General features: G+C 49.8%; 1 protein-coding gene across 6 annotated transcripts in view; it reads left to right on the top strand.

Annotated features, from left to right (window-relative positions):
• Positions 1 to 27,471, top strand: part of Cacna1d (calcium voltage-gated channel subunit alpha1 D) — a 325,064-nt gene that overhangs the window by 278,052 nt on the left and 19,541 nt on the right. For 2 of the 6 annotated variants that reach the window (XM_010643039.2, XM_033757094.1), the window contains 11 exons: positions 1,697 to 1,780; positions 8,185 to 8,229; positions 8,635 to 8,763; positions 10,025 to 10,090; positions 12,159 to 12,250; positions 13,117 to 13,276; positions 14,009 to 14,136; positions 14,274 to 14,370; positions 17,255 to 17,357; positions 18,546 to 18,647; positions 23,866 to 23,996. In XM_010643039.2, the coding sequence (XP_010641341.1) occupies positions 1,697 to 1,780; positions 8,185 to 8,229; positions 8,635 to 8,763; positions 10,025 to 10,090; positions 12,159 to 12,250; positions 13,117 to 13,276; positions 14,009 to 14,136; positions 14,274 to 14,370; positions 17,255 to 17,357; positions 18,546 to 18,647; positions 23,866 to 23,996 (1,137 nt within the window). Of the gene's footprint in view, positions 1 to 1,696; positions 1,781 to 2,237; positions 2,322 to 8,184; positions 8,230 to 8,634; positions 8,764 to 10,024; positions 10,091 to 12,158; positions 12,251 to 13,116; positions 13,277 to 14,008; positions 14,137 to 14,273; positions 14,371 to 17,254; positions 17,358 to 18,545; positions 18,648 to 23,865; positions 23,997 to 27,471 lie in introns of all 6 variants that reach the window. The other 4 variants (XM_033757092.1, XM_010643043.2, XM_010643036.3 and 1 more) reach the window with 3 other exon arrangements.

Genomic DNA, 27,471 nt, shown 5'->3' with positions numbered 1-27,471 from the left:
GGGTCAAGGTAGTAACTTCCCCGTCAGTGGGGGAAAATGATTAACAGTAAGTAGAATGAGCATCCTTAATCCAGTTGGGAGGACACAGCACATCTGTACTTTCTGTAATGTCACAGAAGGCTGTGGCTCTGCAGTGGCTTCCTGTGAGCCTGCATTTGATCACAGGTTCCCAGGATGTGACACTTCAAAGTGCCTCCTGTTCTGCTTTCCTTAATATGACACTGAATGCGCCCAGTTTTAAGCATCCTGGGCTCTCCTTTATGTAACGCAGCCCTGCTTTTTATTTCCAAAACATGCTCTGACTTTTTGAGAAGAAACAGTTTATAGACAGTCATTGACCTTGACAGTCTGTCCCTGGCAACCAGAAGCCTCCTGGCACTGTGTTCTGTCTTCCCCACCACCTCTGAGGGAGGCTTCCTGGGGTATGGAAGCAACAGGCAGTGGGTTAGCACTGGCGGTGCCAGTCCCAGGAAGCATAAAGTGTGCGGCAGGTACAAATGAATCTCAAGTCTCGAGTGTGGGGATGTGTTTTGTACGTTAAAACTGGCACAAGATATAAGGTCTTAAAAACGAGAACCAGGAAAAGCTGGATGACCAGTAGGGTGCAAATCAGTGGAGAAGAAAAACATCACTGTGTGTCAGGCCCTAATTGGACTCAAGGCTCCAGGGTAGATACTGGTTTGGTGGAAGTGGGGGCAGAGTGAGCAGTTCAGTCCCATCCTCAGATGACTTGTAGTAGAGTGGCCCTCAGGGGTGATGAGACCTGAGCCAGATACAGGCAACACGGTGGAGCGTGAGCAATCTGGAGGGCTCAGTTTTCGTGGAGGAGCTGGAGTTGTTCTGACCTTGGAAGAAGAGGGCAGGTGGAGTTGAGGTATGTGTGGGGTTAGGTTGCAAAGGCATCTAGGGGCTCATGTTTTTGAGAGATGGAGGGGAGTCCTCTTAGCCCGGGAGACTGAGAGGGAAAGGAAGAGCGAGAATTGAGCCTATTGGCCAAGACTTCTCTCAAGGACAGTGGGAGCCTTTGAACATCCTCTTGGTCCTTCAGCACTTCTTGCTCAGTAGAGCCTGCCTCAGCTCCCCTGCCCTGGGCCCTCTACCATCGCCACATGCTGTGCCTTAGAGATCCACACAGCATCTCCCTTCCCTCGTGTCTGTCTCCATCAGATTGAGAGCTCTGTGTAGGCAGGGTCTTGTCATCCTGACACATGGCGCAGCCTTTGAAATACTTGCTGGACTGGTGCAGGGGTGCTGCTGGTCTGTTTGAAGGGGCTCAGAAATGAAAAGATGTAGCCTGCTCTTTATGGGGAGAAGAGAAGTGAGTGGGTGGCTGGGATCCTTGGAAGGAGAGGAGAGCCTTGCTCTCCATCAGCTGGTGAGGTTGGGTCAGCACACTGGGTGCTAGGCAGGGTTGCCCTCTGTCTGTTCCGAGCTGTGGATTGTGTGTGTATATGTGCGTGTGTGTGTGTGTGTGTGTGCGTGCGCGTGCACACACTCCCCTCACATGCATACCCTCACACACACAGGTGCACCACTGCCCCTGTGCCCCTTTCCACCAGAGGACAGTATTGTCGCCTCCCCTTTGGCTTCCCCACCCCACCTGGTTGCTATGGGTGCTGCGGGGACTCCCATATGATCCATGTGATATTTCATTCATACCTGCTCATAAACGTCTGCCCCCGCCTGCTCTGTCCAGGGGTATTTTAATGATGCCTGGAACACGTTTGACTCCCTCATCGTAATCGGCAGCATTATAGACGTGGCCCTCAGCGAAGCAGACGTGAGTATGCACCTGTGTGGCCTGCATCTCTCTCCTCTGTCTGCACACTCTGCTCCCTGCCCTGTGGGGCATCACCTGGACAAGTCACAGGTCCTGATGGCACTTGGTCTGAAAGTGGGCAATTCCTAAGGGAAGCTGGGGAAAAGGACCTCTTAGTGTAGAACCTTAGCCCAGGGCCTTTGCAGACATGAGCCACCTTTGACTGCTGGCTTTCCAGCAGCACTGACCCCAGGAACTCAAAGGCAAGGTAAGGCAGGGTGTCTCTAATTGTTTTTATTTGTTATATTAGACGCAATACTGAGAGTAATGTATCTGTGACATGCTTGTATTAGGGCAGTTTTTCAAGCAGCCGAGTGGCGCAATGCTAGAATGTTCCCCTTCGATAACACTGTCCTTCTCTTCTTTTTTCCTGTTGTGCTTCCTCTCCTCTGTGGCTTCTGAATGCTTTCCCTAACAGCACTATTTCACTGATGCATGGAACACTTTTGATGCCTTAATTGTTGTTGGTAGCGTCGTTGATATTGCTATAACTGAAGTGAATGTAAGTAGCCAACTTTGTGTCCTATAATGTGATTGTTTTCATGCAGTCTGATGTAAAAGAGACTAGAAGCCCCACCGATGATTATCCATAGCCTTAGAAACCCAGCACAAATTTCTTTTAAAAGATGGACAATTTTTAGTCTCTCCTCCCTCGCTCTGTGTCCACCCCCTACCATGAAGAAGTGGGGAAGTAAACATAGAATTTCCATTTTGGAAGTAAAATCGTATTAGTGATCATATTAATGTTTTAAGAGCTAGGGCTTAATCGTGTGAGTATATGAACGCTGTCTCTAGCCGTGTGATCTTTGCAGCTCACCTGGCTGCTTTGTGCCTTGGCTTTTCCAGCTGTAGAACTGAGTTGTTAATGTGTGCCTTCACCCCCACCCCACGGTGACCCTGGGAGGTTGTGGGAGGGACCTTTGCAGCCAGGCCTGTGCTCCTCCTCATGGTGCCCATGGGGTGGGGGAAGAGGGGCCAGTGTGTGTCAAGGAGGAGGCATGCTGCTTTGTCCTAGGCGGTTGAGTGTAGAGGAAGGAGCTCGTGTTTAGCAACACGAACCCCACAGGCATTCTGGGAACTCTTTCAGAATGCCGAGGCCTGTGAAGGAAGCACACCTTCCTCCTGTGCTCTTGCTGACCCATGCTTGACCAAAGCCATGAGGCTGGCAGAGAGGTCCCTGGCCACTGTTCTGGCCCCACGTCATAGCAGCTCTCCATGGGTCCCAGCACCTGTGCCCTTCAAGGGGATGAGCAGAACATGGGCAGGCTCACTGTGTGGTGTTGGCCTCTGCTCTACCTTGCCAGTCTGGCTCTGCACCCACCCTAGGGCTCTGCCTGGCAGTGTCTGAGGGGCTGAGATCGTTACGTCTGTCCTATACCCAGCACATATCAGATAACAGTGGAATCTCTTCATGCCCATGCTGGGGCCAGGCTGATTCTGAAATGTGAATAGTAGGACGTGAAACAGCCTGGCAATCCCGAGTCGTGCCCAGTTCCAGCCCACATCAGACCTGACTTGCTAGATCGGGGCCTTGGTTCCCTCAGGAGTGGAGGAGAATTAGCATCACCTGCCCTCGCTGCCATGAGGGTATATTATGGGGATAAGAGTGTATGACCATTTGTGAAAATCCCTGCTAAAACCAAAGCGTTCAGGAGGTGCAGCAGTATTCTTGCGAATGCAGATTTTCCATGAAATAAGTACCATAGACTAAGATGTTACATTGTCCGTGAGGGTATGATTAAGGCTCATCTCCTGCAAGTCCATACCACGGCAGGATATGAAAATGGTGTTGTACTAGGCTCACGTACACACACCCCAAACCTCTTTAAACCTAGACGTATGCAAATTCTACTGTATGAAATATTCCATAAGGCAGCTATAAAATGGCCACTCAGGATATGTAAATGCTGCTCCGTCATGAAATAACCTGGTGCTCATGAGAGAACAGCAGGGCCCTAACTCTCGCGGGTTAATGGCCAGACATCTGCCTGCCTGACCCGCCACACACATCGAAAAATCCTTACATGAACCTCTAGGTCAGAGCCAGCTGTGGTGGAAATGAAGGTACCAAAGCTGTCCTCCCTCCAGGTCTCCCTGAAGTACTCCACATTTGAAGTTCTAGCAGCTGGAGGGTATAAATTCTTAGTTCCTGGGCGGCCAAGGTTTGTTTACCAGATGGACACCCAGCCTTCTCATGTTGCCCCACCGCTGGCTGTCGGGGGCCCTCGTGCACCCAGGGCAACAGTCTCTTCCTCGCTTCCTCACATGTGCTGCGCACGAGCCCTGTGCCTCCCGCTGCCCTTGACCCCTTCGGCCCAGCGTCGCCTGGCAGTGCCCCAGGGTTGCCCTGCTTCACTGGGCATCAGGAAGGGACCAGCTCTGGGCTTGAGTTTCGAATTAGTGCTGGGTGTCTGTACAAGGCAGGCTTTCATGGGGCCCCTCACGGCGTTCCGCTAACCCCTCAGCATCACACCAGTGAGCGTTTCCGTGCTCTGTTTTCAGTCAGTGACCTTCTCCCTGCTCATCTGCACCCTGAGACCAAACGCTCCCTAGCCATGGCCTTGTCATTTCCCTGCCTTGGGCGAGTAGGTAAAAGAGCTCCTGAGGAAACCTTGGTGTTTCTCTGTGAGTCCCTGGGACAGAGGAAATGCTCAGGGCCACCTTCTCCTTTATTCCATCTTTCAACACATGTTCACGGGGCATCTACCTTTGGTTCTGGGGAGACCTAAAGATTAAAAAAAGAATGGCTGGATATTCTTAGCCCCTCATGGTGTAAATACATTAGAATGGGACTGTTGATTCCTACACCCTCCCCTCTCCACACATCTGGGTCCCCAGGGGAGCAGTGCATGCCACGTTCTCGGAGGCCTTGTCCCCTGAGCCCCCATGAGTACCCTTTGTCCCTTGTTGGCTGTTTCTAGCTGCCATACAATTTTTTTTTTTTTGCAATGTTTAACTTGCTGTGCTCTCTCCCCTAAACTCTGTTGACCTTTTTTTTTTCTGTTGCCTAATTGATTTTCATGTTGGTTTTATTTTTAGAAAATTGTAGCGGCAAGTATATATAAACATATATACGGTGAAGTCGTTAAAGCAAAAGCACTCCTAGAGACTGTATACTTGTTTTTGGTCTCCCACATTTGGTTTTCACTGTTTCTCGCAGGACGTGTAAGGATTGGCCATGGCCATCTAAATTGTTTCCCCTCCTAGTCATCCAGCTGGGGCCTGACCTCGGGCCTCCTTGGTCAGTCACCGTGGCTCTGTGACTTGCCAACACAGTCTTCAGGAATGGACGATTTGGCCTGGAAATGAGAAATCAAGCTTGCATTTGTTTTCTTTGCAAAAAACATTTTGGATGGCCCTTTGCATTGTCCTGCTCGCATGCTCACCCAGCCCTCCCCGCCGTGCTGCCCACCTCCCTGCCCTGATTGTTCTGGTTTAATGGCCCTCATGGCCTTGTCTCCTTCACATTGGGTCAGAACATCGCCGGGTTCCTAAAGTACTGGTAGGCTCACTTTTGCTCCCTCTTTGATGCCTGTCTATTCCTGGTGAAATGAACCAGCACCTATTTTTCTGACCCATGGATGGTTGTTGCTGACATTTATTGACTGCCTAGGAAGCAACATACTTGTTTGGAAACCAGGGCTACCTTGTTATTAATCCTCAAAAAGCACATTAAAAAGTCAGGTAGAGCTCACTCTCAGGACCCAAGAATTGTCCCTGACTTCAGAGTCACCTGGGTTAGACCTGGCCACCACAGCTTCACTCAGCTTCTGTCCTGGACCCGTGGCCAGATTCTTCAGGAACCCAGTTCCCTCTGTACGCAGCCTTCCCCGGAACCAGGCCCAAGCATATGGCCTGTTGAAGGGCTACTGAGGCCATCTCTTCCAAGTCCCGATGAGAGTGGGATTCTCCTTTTTGGAATTGTATCACCCAGTCCTGTGAGGCCATTTTTGAAAAGCTGCATGGGGACCGAGTCCTTCCTTTATCCTGTGTCCTCTCAGGGTGACTGGGGTTGACCCCAGAGCTGAGCATTGTATCAGCTCACTCTGTTCCATGCCTACCCTCCACCAGCTGCCTTCATTGCCAGGCCGCCTCTTGTGCCTAGTAAGAACGTGGGTATGGAGTCTAATCCCTGCCTCCAAGTCCTGAACCCTCACTGACTCCAAAAGAAGCCACTGCGAAGACATAAGCCGCTCAGAGCCAGCTTTTTAGTGGCCCCGCTCTGATGATCACTTTGCTGGCGTGATGCCAGCTGAGCGCCTGTCTGCTGTTTACCACGGGCCTAACAAGACTGAAATTCTCAGCGCTAGAAGCACATTCAAATCACCTGAAAGCTTTTCAAATTTCCAGAGTGCCAGCGCAATCAGTTAGAGTCTTTGGGCTGGGACCTGAGCATTAGATTGTGTTAAGGATCCCTAGGGGCTTCACTGTGCAGCCCAGGAAGCGAGCTGCACTGCCCTTTTGATCAGGCTAAGTTTGGGCAAAACCATCTTCCAGTTTGGAAGATACTTTGGCAATTTGCGCTGTTCCCCGGGAATGCCAGCATCGTCCTCCCTCACAGCAGTCCTCCTGCCCACGGGTGCGGCGGGGGAGGGCTGTGTCACAAGCCACACTTGTGTGCATGTAGCCTGGTGTGCTGGTGGTTCCTTCCTGCTTTTCTTGCATGTCATGCTTCCTTGTGCCCAACAAATGCCATCTCCTCCTCCTTTTTGTTTTAATGACAGAGTTTGAATTCCACAGTCCATGATTTGTCATACTTCAGAGATGCAGTTTAAAAAATGTACACTTTGAAAGTAATTTTGGCTGCTGAGCTCATATACCGGAAGGAAGGGATCATGGATAGTCTCTCGCGGAGCAGGATGGCAGAGTGGAGACCGAAAGCGCCTCCCCAGCCAGCTGCCGCACATCATAGGCATCTCCGGATCTCCTTGCAGGGTGTCTGACACCCACACGGGGCACACGGGCCTGCAGCTCCCACGCTCACACGGGCACTCAGCTGCATGGGCAAAGAGTTGAGCCTCACACTATGTGGCTCTTAGAACCGTGGGGGACAGCAAGGACTGCGGGAAACTAGTCCCTTTGTTAGGCTGTCATCTCGAAGACCCTGACTTGTCCCTTGAAAGATAGGTTGTTTCTTTTGAAATGGGATAATGGAAGAGGAGAATAAAGCCCATGACGAGCCCATGGCAGAGTTCCCATTCTGAGCATCTCGGGGGAGCCGGGACCCCTTTATAACGACCACGACCTGTTCTTAAATTCAGAGTCATGTGGCTGAAATCGCAGTTGTCTTGTGGTGTGCTCAAACCCCTATTTTCTATGAGTTTTATAGAATTTTTGCTTGATCTTAGCTTTTGGTGAAGCTTCTGAGCAGGGCCTTTCCTGTCCCTGTGTCCCCGGGCAGGAGGTCCTCTTACAGACGTGCCATATAGAAAATCCCTTTGGAAGCCTCTAGCCAAATTAGCCTCTCTGCCCCCCAACAGTTCCCAGGGAGACTGGCTGCTGCAGTGGAGGTGTCAACACTGCGGGAAAAGCGAGGCCACCGTGTCCCAATTGTGGTTCACTTTACTGTCTAAAGGTGCCTCCTGCTATTGTGAGAGTTTGGCTCCAACATCTTTCATTCTCTGAGACACTTAACACCCAGCAGTTGCCATGCTAGGCACTGAACAGTGTGAGGCAAGGTCCCCTGCCCTCCAGGCAGGGGTGAAGACAGGTGATCACGGTCTGCACCCCAGGGCCCCGTGGCACACTCCCAGCCAGACCTCGGAGGAAGCAGAGTGTTTTAAGCTCAGGGCAGGCTGGTCCCATGCCATCTCCTCCCCGTACCCTGCAGACCCATGTCTTCTAGTGTCTGACGGGGTCTGAGCTGGTGGTCAGGCAGCACAGGCTTTTGGAGAGGAGCCAGTCTTTCCTCTTTGCACTGACCTGTCTACCGTGTCCGCAGCAGCCCCTTCAGAGCTGCGTGGTCCCCCGAGGTGTGTGGCCCGCAGGCAGGGCGACTGTTGCTCTGCAGCTGGGATTTCATCACTTGGGGTTAGGAGAGTGGCCACAGAGGAGGGGGCTTCTCCATCTGAGCCTAGGGAAGCAGGGACCCCTAAGGTCTGCAATATTACCTTCCACCAGCCGCCCACCAGCCGGGACACTGTCCCTGCACGCGAGCTAGAAAGTAGTAGTGTGTCTGTGCCCATGTCACTGGCTGCCCACCCTTGAGTCCAGTTCCAGTTAGAGCCCTGACATTTTCTCAGGGAAGGAGCAGGTATATTGTCCAAAGACACTAACCGCACATTTTTAGAAGGGAGGGATGTTCTCCTCAACCCCTGCCTTCTTCCCCCTTCATTAATGCATTTTCAATCTTTGATTTCTTAAAGCCAACTGAAAGTGACAATGTCCCTGTCCCAACTGCTACACCTGGGGTAAGATCAGTAACTAGTCCCCGTGGGCTGGGTCTTTTCCCTGAGTTTTTTGACCATGTCGAGTTTTCCACTGGTTTTCCTGTCTTCTCCATGATTGTCCTTCCAGAGCAGTGTCTGCAGTGGTTTGCATCCATCATCAGTGTCCAGTACTCTCGAGCAGCCCAGCGTTCTCCTCTAACACAGTAGAACACGTGGACATGCATGTGCTGTGTGGATGCAGTTTTCCAAGCCCTGTGTTGTTAGCATGTAACTTTTCCTTTCATATCATGCTTTTTAAGGTGAAAAGGCCCTAGACACACATCTTCAGTTTTTACCTCTGTCACCTTTGCATCTGTTGCTGTTTTTCTGAAAGTGTTGCATGTTCTCCTTTCCATTGGGTTTGACCTCTCCCTGATAACCCTTCAGAACTCTGAAGAGAGCAATAGAATCTCCATCACCTTTTTCCGTCTTTTCCGAGTGATGCGATTGGTGAAACTTCTCAGCAGGGGGGAAGGCATCCGGACATTGCTGTGGACTTTCATTAAGTCCTTCCAGGTAAGAGTCACGCCCAAGGCTTCTCTCTTTGTCTTCGAGGATCATGCGTAGGTCTGATTGTGCCACAAAAAGCTTTCAACATTTGCTGATGTAGGAAGAAAATGCACATGCAGGCACGGTAGGGAAAGCCTAACACTGACTGTGTGGGACTTCAGTTCCTCCATGGAGATGGTCCTGCCATGCCAGACCAGGCTGTTCTAACAGGTCCACAGATGCACAGGTCTGGAGGTGGCCTGTCAGCCCGCAGGCCACTGACTTCCTGAGGAGCTTCCTCGAGTGAGCAGATAAAGGGATGCTTTAGTGGGTGTGCTTGGAGTTAGGCCTGACACCTGGGCATCTGGATGTGTACTATGCATGTGGATATGTTTGTCTCATGGAGTGAGGGAGAAAAGCCCCTAAGGAGCATTTGACTGAAGGGCCAGGATCTGGTCAGACACACGCACACTTGCATTGAGTGCTCCTGCTGACAGCCCAGGCTCCGTCTCTTCCCTGGCCCACCCCTCAGCCTATGTGGTCCTTTGAAAAAGTATACATTTCAAGAAAGGTGTGTTGAGCTGGGTGTGGTGATGACACAGGCCTGTAATCCCAGCACTCAGGAAGCTGAGGCAGGAGGATCACCATGAGTTCAAGGCCAGCCTGGGATACATGGTGAGATCACAGCCACCCTGAAGTGCATAGTAGACCTCGTCTCAAAAATCAAAAAAAGAAAAAGTGTTTTGTGATAGCCAGAAAGTGGTCCTTGCCCTCTGACTTAGTGATTCCACTCCTAAGACTTCACCCGTAGGGAATGCTTGAGCAGAAGCAAGGTGATGGTGCATAAGCATTGTTTCTCCACGACGTGACCTTCAGCACCTCCCTCAGCCCTTCCAGTCTTGCCCATGGACAAAGGGGAAGCAGTCTAAATGTCCAGTGTTTGGGAATGCTCTAATCAGTGGTAGTTTCGCAGAGGATTCTAATAGCAGATTTGCAACGCAGCGGGTAGGGACTGGTCTGTCTGTGGTGAACATGTGTGGGATTAGCAGGCAGTGTTGGTGCCGTCACTTCCTGCCTGTGGTGTAGTGCTAGGCACCATGTGGGTGAGTGCTGTCACCAGAAGTGATTGTGCTGGGTTGGGATTAAGAGCCTTCCCTGCTCTCTACGTCCTGTCCCTGTAACGTGTGGAAAACAAAAGTGTGTGGCTCTCACGTGGGTCTCCCCGCTCTGTGCCGAGCAGGCACAGGGCCCGACGTCCAGGCTGAGCCCAGTGCTCCCTCTCTTGCAGGCACTCCCGTATGTCGCCCTCCTCATCGCCATGCTGTTCTTCATCTACGCGGTCATCGGCATGCAGGTAGGCACTGGCCGCCTTCTCCTCGGGGGCTCTTTTGCAAGGTAGCCCCAAATCTGTGGAAAGATATACATTGGCCAGGTAAAGTAGAACGTCAAGGTTGTGATGTTTCGTCCAAATGCCTTGGCTGCTGAAGAGGTAGGGAGATGAAGAAGGCGTGGCCCCTCGGGTAGCAGTGTCGAGGACAGAGCCTGCCTCCGAGACCAGGCACTGAAGAACGTGGAAAGGTTGCAGTGCCCCGAGAACATCCGTGTGTCCTGGCATCCTTCTCACACTGAGCCCGAGGGAAGACCCGCCGTTGATCTCAGTGGTGGCAGGAACAGAACAAAGGAAGAGGAAGTGCCGTACTACCGGAAGCCATAACTGTTGTGTGGGTGTTGTATTTCCTGTACTGCTGGTACTCAGAAATACTTAGTCACGCAAGGACTTATTGATAGTTTGAAGAATTAGGCCTTGATCCCCAGAGGCGGGATTCTCCCTTGAAATAAACTATGTCTAGATGCCGTGCTAGGACCGAACAGGAGCCCCTAGTACCCATGCTGCTCCCCTTTCCAGAGGGATGTAGAGCTAGCTAGTTCCTCTGTGGCCCTGACCTGGGGGCTACGGGGCTGCAGCGTGCTTCCCAGTGTTCTCGAGGCTTGTTCACACCTGGGTCTTAACCCCGTGTCGACAGCTGAGCCTCCATGGATAGAGCAAGCTGAAGGGCAGAGCGTAGCTCCCGACTTCAGGGCGGCCGCCTTGTGGACTCGCCTCTCACATAGATGTGTCTTTCTGACAAGCGAGGGGCTTCACTGAGAAAGGTGAAGTGATGATTCTTGGGGCAAAGAGATGCTTGTACTTATTTTTTATCTTGAAGGCATAGAAGTTCCTGCAAGTCTCTTGGAATCTTAACAGGAGCTATGAAACCAGAGTTCTCATGCTTGGGCTCTTGCAGTTGAGCAGCATGTGCTGCTGTGTCTAACGTATTCTCACAGAAAAAGGAGGCGCCTCTGAACCCTGTGACCTGCATTGCCCAGTTGCACACCTTACCCTAGATTCTCCCAGCAGGCACCGCGGGCGTCAAACTTTTCTGCAGTGTCAGTCTGCTTCCTCAGGCCCGGGAGGAAGTCTGTTTCCTCACTTCCCACTTCTCCAGAGGTGAAGCTCCCTCTCCTGGAGACCTGCAGGCCCCACCCTTGTCTACCCCTCTGTTTCTCATGCATCCGCCTGCCGCTCATCTTTTCATTTCCCAGGATACCTGTGTGTGTTGCCTCTGCCCCTCTGTGGGTGGCATTCCCACCGCCTGCAGCTCCTCCTTCCTTGTCACCTGACTTCTCTGAGCGATTCAGCTCTAGACATAGGTGTCCTGGCCCCTGGAGGTTGCTCCCCAGCTCCCAGCTTCACTCAGGTGGATAAGCCTGTTCCCTGCTCCCCCGTGCGTCTGGGCCTCCCCACTGCCCATCGTGTGAGGGTGTCAGTGTGCCTGGTAGCTCTATGGTCTTGCTCCAGCGTAAGAACTCCTTGAGGTGAGAATCTGCCTTCCTGGAGCACCACGTTCCTGGCAGTTAACCTAGCACCTGGCACATGGTTGTTCCCAGCAGATCTTTATTGGATGAAGTACTACATATCCTGAGAAAAGCCCTAGTTAGTGTGGGTCACACCTGAGTTACTTCTAAACTTAGGAAGTATGACTGTGTTAGTCAGCTTTCTGTCACTATACTAAGAAGCCTGAGGTGATCAGCGTGTAGAGAGGAAAGGTTTCCTTTGGCTCACAGTGTCAGGGGTTCTATTCCATGACTGAGCATCCCTGTTGTTTTGAGCATAAGGCAGCACATTGTAGCATATGTATGTGAGAGAGTAAAACTACTCACCTCATGGCCAGGAAGCAAAAGAAACAGAGGAGAGGCCAGGATGCCAGCATTCCCTTTGAAGGTGTATCCCCAGTGACCAAAGAGCCTCCCACTCGGACCTCTTCATGGTTCCACCACCCTGGGGCCAAGCTTGTAACTCATGGGATTTGGGAGACATTCAAGATCCATACTGTAGCATTGACCAAGCCTGTTTTCTTTTTCCTAATAACTTTTCCCTCTAGATGTTTGGGAAAGTTGCCATGAGAGATAATAACCAGATCAACAGGAACAACAACTTCCAGACGTTTCCCCAGGCGGTGCTGCTGCTCTTCAGGTGACAGTCTGTTGGGGTGGGGCTCCTGGGTCAGTGGCACCACGCTCTGTGGAGGCCCGGGGTGATAGGGACATGTGTGTGGAAGCAAAGTGCCTTTTCCAGTTGTCACGTGGCTTTTTCTGTTTGTTTTGTACTCTTAGACTGAGACCTAGAATTTGGTCACAGAGGATTTTTGCTGGATTGTTAACTGCTGCAGTCGTCCCGATTATGGCTGCTTCAGGTTTATCTGTTTGGGAATTAGTGAAGCTACTACTAGGGAAGTTGTAGAGTGAACATTTATGCATGGAAGTGTGTACCAAAACACAACCAGCAGAAGGGAAATTTCGCAGAAGCGTAGAAGCCTTTTGCACAGCCAATAGGGAATATCCTAAAATGTATAGTTCCAAATTTCATGGGATTATTTTCAACCTCAGCTAATTAACTTTGTAAACAAGCTGGCTCACGGAGAGCTATCTAGAAATTATGAAAGTAATTTCTAATGACTCCAGTGACTGGGTTAATGGGTCATTTGCAGGTTGGATGGTTTCCAGCTATTTGCTTTGAATAAAGTTAAGTAAGAGTAATTATCAAAATACTATAATATGAACATTTGAAATAGAAAAGACAGGAAAACATCTGTTTATACAGAGACATACTGTACTTGCATCAAATGATGGTTAAAAATCAGAGTGTGTTATAGGAGGACCTCAAGGGACTGAGGGAAGTTGTACTTGAAAGTGAGTAGGAAGTTCAGATTTTCACTTATCCAAATTGGCTTCTGGCCGAATTGACTAGTTTTTGCTCTGATTCCGAGTTTTCCTCCCAGAGGTCTAACCCTTAGATCCCTCTTCCTTCACTAAAGCCTTGTCTCTTCTTCATCTGCAAAGGTGTGCTACTGGCGAGGCCTGGCAGGAGATCATGCTGGCCTGCCTCCCAGGAAAGCTGTGCGACCCTGAGTCAGATTACAACCCCGGCGAGGAGTACACATGCGGCAGCAACTTTGCCATAGTCTATTTCATCAGCTTTTACATGCTGTGTGCATTTCTGGTAAGCAGGCCAAAGCTCACTTCTTTGTTTACAGAGCCTACATAGCCTTTGGGGTCCGATCAGTGATGTTCCCTTTCAGATGGCTCTGGATGGTGGATGCATCTGGGTCTCACTTGTCAGTGGAGCTCTTGTTTAATCAGATGCATGTCACTGCCACCTTGGTTGTGAGCAGGAGTGGGGGGCTAATCAACCACCCAGCTTCTTAGTGCTGCTGGTTCCTTTTAAAGTTTCAAGGCCACTGTACTGCACATGGCTTTAAGTGGCTTGAGAGTAAGTTATCTGACAGCAGTGAGTTACAAGATTGCGGCGTTTTCCAGAATGCCAACTAATGCGTCTGCCCACTCGTTCCCAAGACTGTACCAAGCTGTCTCGGAAAGCAAGAAGCCTGCCTTTTCTTAAGTGTTTTCCCAAAGGAATGTTTTTACAACCCCACTGGGAGATGTGTGGGATCAGATGTTTCATGTCCAGCCAGGTATGGTGGCACAATCCTATAATCTCAGCACTCTGGGAGCCAGAGGCAGGAGCATCACAAGTTTTAGCCCAAACTGTGTCTAAAGATAAATAAAGCGCTGGGAAATAGCTCAGTGTGAAAGCCCTGCATTCAATCTCCGGTACTGCCAAAAAAAAATAAATAAATATTCGTGTCTGTGTTATTAGGAGGCATACAATAGTGTTTAACCAGTTTACTCTGGCCACAGCTAAAGCTCTCTCTTTTCTGATTCGCTCTTTCAGATCATCAACCTGTTTGTGGCTGTCATCATGGACAATTTTGACTATCTGACCCGGGACTGGTCTATTCTAGGGCCTCACCACTTAGACGAATTCAAAAGAATATGGTCAGAATATGACCCTGAGGCAAAGTAAGTTGAGAAAGAGCCCATCTGGCTCGTGCGGGCTGTTCTGGAATGTCAGCCCTGATTTTTATATAAGGCAAGGCGGACTGAAGGCGCAGGCCCGCCGTGCTGTTCCTGGACTTCAGGCTGTGCTTTGCTTTCAGGGGAAGGATAAAGCACCTGGACGTGGTCACGCTGCTGCGGCGCATCCAGCCTCCTCTGGGGTTTGGGAAATTATGCCCCCACAGGGTAGCGTGTAAGGTGAGCGTCTCACGCCTCAGCCTCTCCAGCAGGGGCTCATCCACGAACACTAAGTGCCCCCTGCCCAGGCCTTCTGGGACGTGTGGTGGGTAGGAGATGAATAATGCATGGTTGCAGCCCTTGAGGGACTCTCAGATTTGTAACTCTCAGGGAACACTGTCAATAGCAGTAGGAGGGTAAAAGGCTTTCTGCATTTTGTCGCCGGGTAGGCAGTGGGGAGGGTGACTTTTTAGTTGAGTCCAGAAGAGACGTAGGAGTCTGTCAGAGGCAGGGCAGACATTGCCAAAAGGGAGCCCAGAGAGCCCAGACAGGGCAGCAGAAGGGACATCGCAGTGGCCATTGGCAAATCATTATGTCACCATTTGGCCAGAATGCAAGAGGAAGTGGCCGAAGGCCTTGGACGTAAGCTGAGTCTTGCTGTGTGGAGTGATCTGTGCCATGCTGAGTCCCGTGGACAGCAGGAAAAGACTCGGGGAGAAACGTAAACATCAAATTTCCCTTCTAGAGACCTGAACCTGGGGGTGCAGCCTGCCGGAAGGGGGCCCACCAGGATCTCTAGAATGGGGGCAGTGCGAGTGGGAGCGTGGGAGCCGGCAGCTTGCAGACCTGCTGAGAAAGTGGAATGGGGAAGCCCTGGTGCCTGCTGAGGAAAGGGCAGTGTGGAGGAGCCTGCTTCCTAGCGTGGGCGCTGGTGGATGTGCTGGCAGGGGCTGCACAGAGCTCCCTGCTGCAGAGTTTCGTGGCCACTGCTGGGCACCTCTCCTGGGCGCTAGGCCTGGATTCCAATCTCCCATCTCATTTCTGTCATTTCCACATGGGACCATGTTCTCTGGAACTCTAGTGAGATTTGACTTCCTCCCAGAGAATCCACAGGGAACCACCTCGAGTCCATGGTAGCGACAGAAAGCAACAGATTGCCCGGGGAAATTCTTCCTTAGGGCGATTCACCCATTCTCACTGCTGCTGGTCTCTGCTGTCTGTCGATCTGCAGGGATCCTGGGATCAACGGTTTTACCCCTCAAGGTGCTGGGCCAGCTCTAGACAGAAACAGAGATAATAGAGCACTGTGAACATTGTATTTCATGCTTTCAAAGAAGTCTCTGAACGGTACTCACTCCCCCTGCCCTCAGAATCCAGGAAGGCACAGTGGCAAGTCCTCAGGGTCTGTGCTTCTCCTCAGGCAGAACTCTGGATGTACAGACAGACAATAAGCCGTAGAACTGGACTTTCTTCTTACGAATTACCCTGCACCAGGCCCTTTTCTGCTTTCCAAGAACAACAGAGGTTCTGTTCGTAGGTGTTGTCTTGTGTTTAATTTCTGGGTCCTTTTATATAAAGGATTTAAGGGTGCTCACACTACAAAGTTGCTCATATTGCTGACTTGGGAACTTTCCAGAAAAATGAGTAAGTCTCTGAGGTGTCCTGGCTGGCTGCCTGCCCCAATTTTGGAAACGGGAAGTTGATAGTAGGACTAGGAAGTTAGATGGAATTGGCCGTGCAAATGTAAGGTTCTGGTCCTCACGTAGGGAGGACAAAAATTTCTTCTGTGATATACTGTAGTCAAAATTTTTTAAATATTTAAATTTTAAAATATTTAAAATGTTACTATTTATTCAGCACCTTCCATGTGCCAAGCACGGAAATCTTAGTACCCATGATTTCCTTTAATTCTCGAGAGGCTCAGCACGTGAACACTTCTGCACTTAGGATTCTTTGCCAGGGCAGCCGGCTTCCCCTTCCTCCTGCATTCTTTCTTTAAAAAGCCTCGCTTTGTCCTGGGCAAGGTGACGGGGCCCAGAGAGGGTGTCCCGTACCCGAGGGCCTCTCAGCTGTCCTTACTGCTTGGTGTTGCAGGGATCTGCAGAGATAGGAGAAGTAGGGAGTCTGAAAGACCAAGGCCTTGGAGAAGCCCTGTGGACTTGTACAGAATACTCCGTGATAGTGAAAGACACTCCCTGTGCCGGGCGTAACCCCGGACACCACTGGTTGAGAACCTGAGGCGCAGGTGCTTGCCTGGCCTGTGTACCTATTAATCACCTAAGAGCGTCAATAATACACCTGGAATAGAGTCTGACCCTGAGACACACAGGGAGAACTAGTAATAAGGAAAGGAGGAAGGACACCTAAATGATGAGCTTCTGCTATTTAGCAAACAAAACACAGAATCCAAGTGTCAGCATCTACATTGCAGAGAGCTTGGGTCTTTGTCATCTGTATCTCTCCCAGAGGATAAACTGTATTGGTCGGGATTAGAGACAGCAAATAGGATGTGTCTGTCTGTCTCAGATCGAACTAGAATTGTGTATATCGTCATACAGAGACATGCGTGTACATGCATGTACATGTACATGGATATTTGTTAGGAGGAATGGGCTCGCATGGTTATAGAGGCTGCCAAGTCCTGTGTCTGTCTCTGCGAACTGGAGCCACAGGAGAGCTGGTGGTGTAGTTGAGTCTGAGACGGAAGACCCAAGACGCAGGGAATCCAATGATATGAGCTTCAGTCTGAGGGCAGGAAAGACAGATGTGCCAGCTCAGGCAGGCAGGCACAGTGAGAACCAGTCTTCCTCTACCTTTTGTTTTTTGGGGGGCTCTCACTGATTGCATGGCAGCCACCTACCCACACTGAATGGACAGCCTGCCAGTTCAAATGCTAATCTCTGCCAGAACACCCTTGCAGAAACACTTAGAAATGAGTCCCTGGGCATCTTGTGGGCCAGTCTAGTTTGCACAGAGCGGTGAGCCTCATAAAGGTGCTCCCGATTGACTGTTGAGTCGCAAATTGAAGGTTGACTGGAAACTGGCTGAGAATCAATGTCAAAAAAGGGCATGGATGTCATGAAGGATTTTCAGTCCTTCAAGGAACTTTTCTTTCCATTCACAGAGGTTAGTTGCCATGAATATGCCTCTCAACAGTGATGGGACAGTCATGTTTAATGCAACCCTGTTTGCTTTGGTCCGAACAGCTCTCAAGATCAAGACTGAAGGTGAGCATTCTCTGGAGGGAAGAGACGTGACATCCCACCTTGGTTCTCCTGTCTGGGCTCTGTCTTGGTGAAGGGGATGCTCTGGGAACGGGTGCTGAGTCCGACAAGAGTGCCTTTGCCAGAGCAGCTGACTACCCCTCCTCCTGCATTCTTTCTGCCCTTTCTTTCAGCCTCACTTTGTCTTAGAATGTTTTGAACTGACTCATTCACTGTTTACTACATAGCAAGAGAAATAGGCAAGGTATCAGGGAGGAGACAGAACTATCACAAATGGATTCACTCCAGCTGCCCCTTACTAGTGTGTGACCGTCAGTGAGGAAGTTTGCTGTTCTGAACTGCAGCTCCTTTCTCTGTAAAAAAAAAAAAAAAAAAGAAACTGAACACATCTGTGGCAGGAACGTCCTGAGGATGTGTAAGGTGAGGTCTGCAGAAGTCCCTGTGCAGGCAGAGCGCGAAGAGTTAGTGCTAGTGAGGTCAGTGTCTTCCCGGCTGGCCCTCGCCTTTACGCTGGGTGAGCCCTGTTGGAGCCTGGCAAGACGGGCACTGGAGTGTGTGCTCGGGGCTTGGTCCATGGCTACGTCAGAGGTAGAATGCAAAGCGGGTTACAGCAGGTCGTGAGGAAGTGGAGGGGAGGAGAGAAGCAGCATGTCAAGTGAGGGGACACATGTTTTCCAACACCCCAGGGCTCTGTAGCAAGCCAGTCTCTTACAGCCTGTCCTGTGCCTTCTGTGGCTTGCCTGTCTGTTCCTGGCCACAGGCTGCTGTCAGTAAGGGTTCCAGAGGCAGGATGGTCCTCTGCACTGACATGTTAGCCCATACAGGGAAGGCCACGGTTACGCGGCACGAACGTGTGCGTACAGCAGGAACTGGCAGGAGTGCTGCTCGGGTTAGGGTTCGGCTGCACCCTCCGGGGCGGAGGCGGGATTGAGAAGAGCAGCAGGGAGGGCCTTCTGGGCTGGAAGCAGTGGAAGGGAGCGAGCGGGATGGGCCGGAGCCCCGAGTTCCAGGGTGAAGCACGAATGCTCCCTACTGCGGGGGCAAGCACCTCCACAGGATGGCTGCTGAGTGTGGGCAGGGCTCCTCGGGGGCAGCTCAGTGGGAAGGGAGCCCTGTCGGCGGGCAGGCTGGAGAGAGGGAGTTGAGGGACGGAAACAAGGCTGGTTTCCCCCTTTTGCTTTTTGAATTCAGGGAACCTGGAACAAGCTAATGAAGAACTTCGAGCTGTGATAAAGAAAATCTGGAAGAAAACCAGCATGAAACTACTCGACCAAGTCGTCCCTCCTGCTGGTGGTCAGTGCAGCCTGTTTCCTGATGAGTGCTTGGCCACAGTGTTGGTTTTAGCGATAGCACCCCCAGAAAACCCGGAGAGTGTTTGCAGAGAGCATGCCATATCAGTTAGAGTTAGGCCAGAGGCTGAAGGGTAGCTCAGTGGTGAGATGCGGGCCCGTGAGGCAAAGAGAGGCTTCCGTGGGGAGGGGACCAAGACTCCACATGGCCAGAGCAGGGGTTTGCTTGTTGGTGGAGGAATTCACGACAGAGGATAAGATTGCTGCTGCAGAACAAAAAGCCTGTATGTTCAGTCCAAAAAGAAATACTTGAATCTAGCTTCCAGCAAACTAGCTTTCCACATTTTGTTGGAAACTTCTCCCGGAAAAGTTTTCAGGAAGTAATAATTTGGAAATGTTCTTATCAAGGCTGGACTTACTACCTAAGCGTGTCCTTTTAATGAGGTAGAATTTAGGGTAGAGACAGAACTAACAAAGCATGCTTATTTTCCTTTTGTTATTTATCACAAATTAACTGACTAAACTTTTTTGGATTTATATATATATAACATATATGTGATATATATATATATATATATATATATATATATATATATATATATATATATATATATATATATATATATATATATATATATATATATATATATATATATATATATATATATATATATATATATATATATATATATATATATATATATATATATATATATATATATATATATATATATATATATATATATATATATATATATATATATATATATATATATATATATATATATATATATATATATATATATATATATATATATATATATATATATATATATATATATATATATATATATATATATATATATATATATATATATATATATATATATATATATATATATATATATATATATATATATATATATATATATATATATATATATATATATATATATATATATATATATATATATATATGCTCTCGGTTTTTTTCCATTTTTGTCTAAATACTCATAGAAGTTGAGGTGCTTGTTTTCAGACTGTTTTGTTTTGTTTTTGAGGTTTAAAGGTGCAGAATCTGTCCATCCAGGGCCGCCCCTGCGGCACATTAGCCCCACTTTTGCCTGGGCACATGGAAAGCATCTGGTGACTTTGTCACCAGTGGAAATTTTATGTCACTGCTCCTGCAGCTTTCAAGGGTGGTGCAGCTCGGGTCTGGAACCTAACTCCGGAGCCCAGTCAAGGACACTGTCCGTGGCCTCTCCTTCTGAGAAGGTGACAGCCTGTGGCTCTTAGGGGGCACAGAGGGTAGCACAATAGCCGGCTCTGCTCTGTACATGAAGCAAGGAGCAGTGTGAGCCTTCATCACTGAAGTGAGCCATCCACAGCTGGCATGGCCGCCAGCTCGGAGCTGGAGAAAATGACGCAGAAATAAATGCTAAACAGAAACTAAACAAGCCCCCCGCTCAGAGAGCCCCCTGCTCCCCACAGAGACCTGATACTGCACGTTTAAAACTCCTCTTTGGATTCCATTTTTGGGTTGTTTTTTGTTGTTGTTGTTGTTGTTTTAGCTGCATGTCCAGGTGCTCGCATGGCTTAGAGGAACTGCTTTTAGAATTGTTGTAACAATGTGCTTGAGCTTTTTCTGCAGCCTCTATTCCTTTCAACTCTCAGTCTTTCAGAATATTCTGAAGCAATTCTGTTTTAGGGTGGTGGCATGGAATCAGAGTTATCTCTCATCAACTATATTCCCCTACAATGTTTCTTGACATACAGATGCATGCTTCAGAATAGCAGGCTGTCCCTGTCGATGGAAACCTTTTCCCCTGAGCCCAAGGACCCTGCTCCTTTCTTGTTCTACCTCACATCTCTCTTGAAACCCTGCCTTCCTTATGGCCAGTCTGACTCCCACGCTCACGGCTGGCGTGAAATGCACTCGCAGAGTGTCTTTGAGTTACTCTGAAACTTCGTTCCCTGTCATCTCACTGGACAAAGAGTCCTGAAGTTGGCTCACTTCTAAACACCTTTCTTTTGAAATTTGTAGCTCTACCAGACTTGTCGCACTGGCTAAAGATCCCCCTCCCGTTGGACCAAAGTGAGGCCTGGCCTTCCCTCTCTGTCTCTTAACAGGGATCGAGGTTTAGGGTGATCAGTGCTGATCCATTCCACAGTGGCAGCAAGAGGACCTGTGACACCTGTGAAGGGTCAAGGGCCTGAGAAGGGAAAATGTTTCAGAAGTTCGGCATGTGGTGTTTATTCAGGGGTGAGGGTTGTGCTTCTCCAGGTAGAATCTCCTGTAAGTGCTTCTGTTCCTGAAGATGAAAAAAGCGGCCTCATTCAGGCTTCTGTGTGCAGTTTCAGATAGGGTTTTATCATCTGTATCGATCATCTGTCTCTTTGTTTTTCCTACTTTATCTTCCCATAGACCAGTATTTCCAACCTTTCGTGTGTCATTGGCACACTTAGAAAATGATTGCAATTTTTACATCCCTCTGGGCAAACAGATGGGCACCCAGAGGCTGAGGGTATCACTGCCCCCTCCACACTGGAACCTGGCCAGGGAGCAGCAGCAGGAGCAAGGCCAGCCTCCGTCCCTGGGTGTCAGAGACTGGCAGGTATGGGGTGCGTATGCAGCCCCTTTGTGGCCCTCCCGGCAGAGAAGAAAGGGACTGTGCTGTTGGGGATGTGGTAGGCGAGGTCACCAAACCATGATGGGCACGATGAGAAAGTGATCTCGGGAGGAGCTGAGGAGCACGTGTGGGGAGCTTCCTTCACTCTCAGTGGCCCAGCAGCTCCTGGCTACAAGGGCAGCCTGACAACTTCTTGGTCCTCGGAGCTGTCTCAGCTCAGTTCAGGTTCTTGCCTGCTCTCTTCAGTGTCCTCTGCAGGTGTACCGACTATCCCTTTTCTCTTTAGAAGGCTTCCTCTCCTGAAAGACCTTCCCACCTTTGGGCCATCACTTCTTGAGCGGGATCTTTGGCTCCTTCCCCCTGAAGAGCACGCTGAGCTGATCCCATCTCTCTCTAATCCGGAGCCCAGATGGCTTCACCACGGTCATTCCTTCTCTCTTTCCTTTTCTGTTCTGCTAGAACTTTGACTTTTCTTGTCCTCAAAACTCTTCTTTGGACCTGGTCTCCAATTACCTCAGCTTCTCAGTAGACAACTAACTGGCCCGTGAATCCTATCCTGCAGAGTTTTGGGTGGGCCTGCCTCTGCCGTAGAGGCCAAGGGGAGGTGAAGGCTAGGCCCACATTGGCTAGAAGAATCCTGGTATGGAAAGAGGTGGGCCTTCTGTAGATAGAGCTGGTGATTTTTCTGGGGGGCCACAAGGCACCCTGGTGTACTAAAGACAGCCATGGTACGGCAGGTGGAGAATCTCCCTGGGTCCCTGAATGCACTCACCGGGCAGTAGCCGGCCTGCTTCCTGTGGATAGCCCGGGAAAGCTGTGACAGCTCCAAAGAAGCAAGTAGCCAGTGTGGCTGTAGATGTACTGTCCACGAGGTAGGGGTGGGTGAGGAGGGGACCCTGGGCTCCAGGAGACACGGTGACCTGGCTCAGCTGACCTGGGCAGACCATTTAAGCTCACTTCACCTCTCAGGATGAGCAGATCAACTGTGTCAGAGTTGTGAAGAAGCCACGAGACCCACATGGACGCCTCCTGACAGTGGGGCGCCCACAGCAGCCCAGTCACGAGGGCTAGCTACAGCTGATCATTCTAACTGTAGCCAGGCCACGTGGGCAGAGGCTAGTGAGCAGAGCAAGGGAGGAGCTTTCCCTGCCTGTGGACAGTGCAGCCGTAGACGTTTAGCGAGTCTGAGACAGATGAGGGGCCGTGTTTCCACATGTGATGCAGCCTCAGGTTAACGTTGGTGGTCTCCGCCCACTGCAGGACTGTCCTAGTTTAGAAGGGACATAGCCAGGCCCCCTTCCCAAGACAGCTTTCTCATCCTTGTCACATCAAGTGGCTTTGAACAAGGAAGGCTGAAGAGGCTGCCCAGAGTGGCCCAGCAGATTCCGATTGGTGACACCTCCCATGGGGCACTGAACTAAGCTCATCCAGGATTCACAGAGAACATGGTGGGTACCAGTGACCCCACCCCATCATGCTGTAGTTTCCTTTTCCGTGGGTGCTGCTCTTGACAAGCTGTAAAGTAACAGGGTCTCTTCTGGCTTGTGGTCGTGCGGTGCTTGGCCCCGAGGATCACTCAGGCCAGGGGCTGAGTGCTGTATGTGCCTCCTCTCGCACAGTCTTCATGGTTCCTCTGAGAGCCTGGTCCTCGTTCTACAGGTGAGAGTGCGAATGTGAGTTGGTTGGGCCCTGGGCCTTGTTCAGCCTGTGACTCTTGTGGGGCAGCTTGGCTAGAAGCCTGAGGAGCTGCAGCCATCCCTCCTTCCAGCCTCTGCGAGTCGGTGGCCCTGAGCTTTCCACCCAGCAGGCCTCAGCGCCTTGTGGATCTGGTGCGGGCTCCTCTGGGAGGCCTGGGACCACACTAACGTCTCCACGGTGGTTTACCATGGACAGCCAGAGCCTCTATTCTGCCTCATGCATCACCTTCACAGTTGTCAGCAGAGTTCTGATTTTTCCAGGACACATGTTGGAGGCTGTTTCTGAACAAAGCAGAAATAAGCCCAGCTCAACTTGGTGGTTAGTTGGAGCTGTCACTGCAGTGCAGAAAACCATTAATTCTGAATAACAGACCAAGACATGGTCTGTGGAGCCTATTGGCAGAGTTTGGGGGAGTGTGTGAAAAATCTGGATCTGCAGTCACTTTTCTGAACTTTCCTTCTGAGCTTTTATGTCACCTTTCTAGGTATCTATCTGGAGACATAGGGATTTGGATGTTTAATTACCCTTGACGATTATGGTAATTACACGTGTAAATCTCTATGCACAGGGGGTGAAAACATGACCCACGAAACCTTTTTTTTGTAATTTTTTTATTTTAATAATCGAAATAACATTTCATAGTGTTACTAATATGCTGCTCTATATATGACACACATACAATACCTTCGGCAACTTGAAATATCAGTTCATTTAACTGACTCTTTGCAAAGCCTTGCTTTTTGTTAGAGGAAGTGTCCCAGGCTGTAGGCTGACAGCTCGGTGCCATCTGCGCTGTCCTGTCCCACCCCACCCCAGCTCAGCCAGAAGCAAGTGTGTAGGCGCTCGGTCCAAATGTGCTGATTCGGGAGAGCTGTGTCTGGTCTCTCCGTTTAGATGATGAGGTAACCGTGGGGAAGTTCTATGCCACTTTCCTGATACAGGACTACTTTAGGAAATTCAAGAAACGGAAAGAACAAGGATTGGTGGGAAAATACCCTGCGAAGAACACCACGATTGCCCTACAGGTGAATTGTCCTCTTGTTCTGTTTTCTCTTTTCACTAACAATGTTACAAACTTATTTGAAATACCAGAGAGCTGACTATTCGTGGTTGAGCAATACCACAAGGATTTTGTTTAAACTGAGATACTGCATACTCCCCCAGGTGTGGACTAGCTATTTCTGGGCCACAAGGTAAGTGTTCCCCCTTTGCCTTCTCCACTGTGCCTTGTACCTGATGCTGGCTGTCCGGTGCGCAGGGGCCCCAGGATGGCCATGGCAGGAGAGGAGCCAGCCCTGCCCTCACGCCCCTGCCCTCCAGTCTTCTCTAGGGGCGGTATCCTCCAGGCAGGCCCACCTTGCCGCAGCCCTGGGCTCATGGTCTGGCTGCCATGAACAGCTTTCCATCTGAACGCAAGTGCTTTGTTTTGTTTCTGTTTGTTTCTTACCCCACTGCTTGTTGGTTTTTGGTCCATTTCAGTAACATCCATCACTTCCTAGTGTGTTGTGTGTGCGTGCATGCGTGTGCCTGGATGGCACGTCTGTCTCTGTGTGCTGTCTCCTGATGGCTGTGAGGCTTGCTGTGCAAGTGCTGCTCTGTCATATGCAGGCCAGCCCCGGTGCTCCTGTCCCCCTCCTTTACCTCAGGCTCCCCCCAGCCCCCTAGAGTGTAAATGCGGCTTACAGGATCCTCTGTTCCAACCAGGGTCCGTGCATCCAAGGGATGGAGACTCCCGGGTAAGCTCAAAGGTCTCTGGAAGCTGGTGTGTGGAAGGGAAAGGAGTCACAACGGGGACTCGCAAGAAAGGAGGCTAGGGAAATAGTTTGTGATCACTGATGGAGAAATCAGGGCAAAGAGGGATGGGGAAAATATACCAAGAACAGGGAAAATGGAACTACTAAGCTTAGTGAGCAATCAGAAATAAATCACCATCACTTCTGCTACCTGCTACCCGGGGCATTCTAAGTCCGTTGTGAATAAGATAAAGAAGTCTTTCCTCTTATTTTTAGGTTTACACCAAATTACTTTTGTGGCTTTGTTGTCACATGTCTTGAGTGTGACCTTGGAGGTGCTCATTTGGTTCGACATGGAATAGTCCTTCACTTTTTTTCAGAGAAGAATGCCTGGTGGTGTTCTGTGTTCAGAGTGACGCTGACCTGGAAGTGAGGGCTTGTCTGTGATCTTGCCGTGAGACAACATCGGTGTGAATGACAGTGAATAAGAAATGTGGGGTCCATGTGTGTCTGGTGCCTCGTAGATGACCTTGTGTGACATGACCGGCTGATTCATGCTGGAATCTCTGTTGTACCTGCACGACCACAGTGGGTCGGGTGGACAGTGAAGCCCGGTGCAGTCACTCTCTGACCTTGTTTCTGTGATCGTACATCCTTGCGGTAGCTCAGTGAGTCACCGGCACAGTCAAATGGCTTCTTGCCATCCTCGATTATAGGATTTGAGTTAAATTCCTTCACTTTCGGTAGATCTGGTTTGGAAAACTGACAACTTCCCTCCTGGAGTGCAGTTCACAACCAGCCTTAGACTGAAAAGCTGTGTTTACAAATCTGAACAGGTTTCTAGTTTATACATTCTTAGGACCAACATGGCCAAACTGAGCACCAGGAGAGGAAGAGAGTACGTGGTTCCGAAGCCTCTGCCTGGATGCAGAGGGTGGCCCAATTCTGAGTTCTGTGGGTGCCTCAGCTTAGATGGAGCTGCTTGCTGTTTTGGTGCCTAGTTGATGGGACTTTGTGGAAGGGAAACATATCTTTCATCGATGACTTGCCTCATAAATTACAGTAATTAGCTCAGCTTGTGTCGTGAGAGCCTTCGTTTTCCTGTGGAAGGCAGGGATGGAAGCCACGTGAACACGGCGATTCATTCCCCTGCTGAACTCCCGAGACTTCCCAGTTAGGTAGTTTCAGTGCTTGCTCTGATGACCGTAGAGTACGAATGAAAATATGTATGTAATGTTTGGTGTTTTTAAAACTCACATAAATAACGTGGCTGAGTAATTACACTTGATACATGGGATTTATCAAGTTTTAAGTTAACAGTTCAGATGGAGCTAACGTTACATCTGTAGGTTGTGGGTTAAAATTTCATTGTGTGAAAATAATGTTGAGGGGTTGTTTTGTCCTAAACGTTTTTCATTTTATTGTTTATAGAAAGAGCTTTATTTCCTTGGTGGAATTCAAATATTTCTAGTTAGATGGTACCAACACAATTTCACATGGTTCCATTGGGAGTTGAGGCTAAGTCTATAATTTATGTTGAGTACACAGCCTAGAAAATTAAGTTGTGTTCATAATCTTGACAGATAAATTCTGAAAATGCATTTGATTCTGAAACAAGCATTAAAAATAGAAAAAAATTGTCTCCTTGAAGGATAATTCTAATTACATTTTTGGCTTCCTCGGCTATGGAAATGGCTTTAAATGTGATTTGTTGCTCCACATTTAATTAGCGCGAGGAGGCTTTCCTTTCTGCCTGTGAAATATTACATTACAATGTAATGGTGAGGGAAACGGGGTCAGTAGCAGAAGGAATGTGCTGGCTGTGCAACTAGAAAAGAAACGCACCTTTGAGGAAGCCCCGAGGGTGGGCCCGGCCTGTTGGGGAGGGGGTGGCTCAGTGCCACGAAGCTCACAGACTGACTGCTGGTGGGCAGAAGGGAGACAGGTCATGCGCATGTTTGTGCGGCGGAGAGTGCGGTCTGCCTGGACGGCTTTCGGGACTGGCCCTCGCTCTCTGCGCCCCATTCCCTGAAGGGTTTCCAAGCTCACACAGATGCGCGGTGGTTTGGAACCCCACGGGCCCCCTCCGATGCCCACCTGACTGGACTAACTGCAGCCATGCCTTCTTCACGAACAGGGGACGGCTTGGGGTCTCCTGCCTCCACGTGGAGGGAGAGAGTTGGCATCCGGTGTCCTCTGGCCGCTGCGATCGGAATGAGTGTGCCGTTTCCATCCCTCTGCCCGCCCATCCTCATCATCAGAACCGGCCTTCTCTCCAGAGAGAAGCTGCGCGGCCTTTTGATTTTCTCGCACTCATCTCCCACACACATCTCCCTTTAGTTTGACCCAGCATTTCCTCTTCATCCATTTTGCTCCATCCACGCAACCTGCAAGTTTCCATGAGAAGCAAAGAAATGAACACAGCCCTGCAGCCACGAAAACCCCAGCCCCTTCTGCCCGGCAGACCCCATTGCACCTTCCAGAGGAGGACTTGCCTGCAAGGTCCCCGCTCTAGTCTGTTCCGTGTCCCGTCCGTAAGACGGAAGACATTTCTGTTCATTTCCAGCATTCGAGTATGTCCCTTTGTTCTTGGTAGACTCCATGGAAGACTCTTCCCCCTCACACTGCGGCTGGGAGCCCACTCGTCTGAATGAAAGGGAAAATCCTAGAGGGATACTCTCTTTTTTTCACCTTTTTGCAAGTTGAGTTTATGGAGAATGATGTTTCTAGCTATGCAGAGTTAAGTCCTTAGGTTGAATGATTTTAC

The sequence above is a fragment of the Fukomys damarensis genome, unplaced genomic scaffold, assembly GCF_012274545.1.
Source record: "Fukomys damarensis isolate Sample0158 unplaced genomic scaffold, DMR_v1.0_HiC HiC_scaffold_28, whole genome shotgun sequence".
Taxonomy (NCBI): domain Eukaryota; kingdom Metazoa; phylum Chordata; class Mammalia; order Rodentia; family Bathyergidae; genus Fukomys; species Fukomys damarensis.
This window is presented reverse-complemented; position numbering and strand designations above follow the sequence as displayed.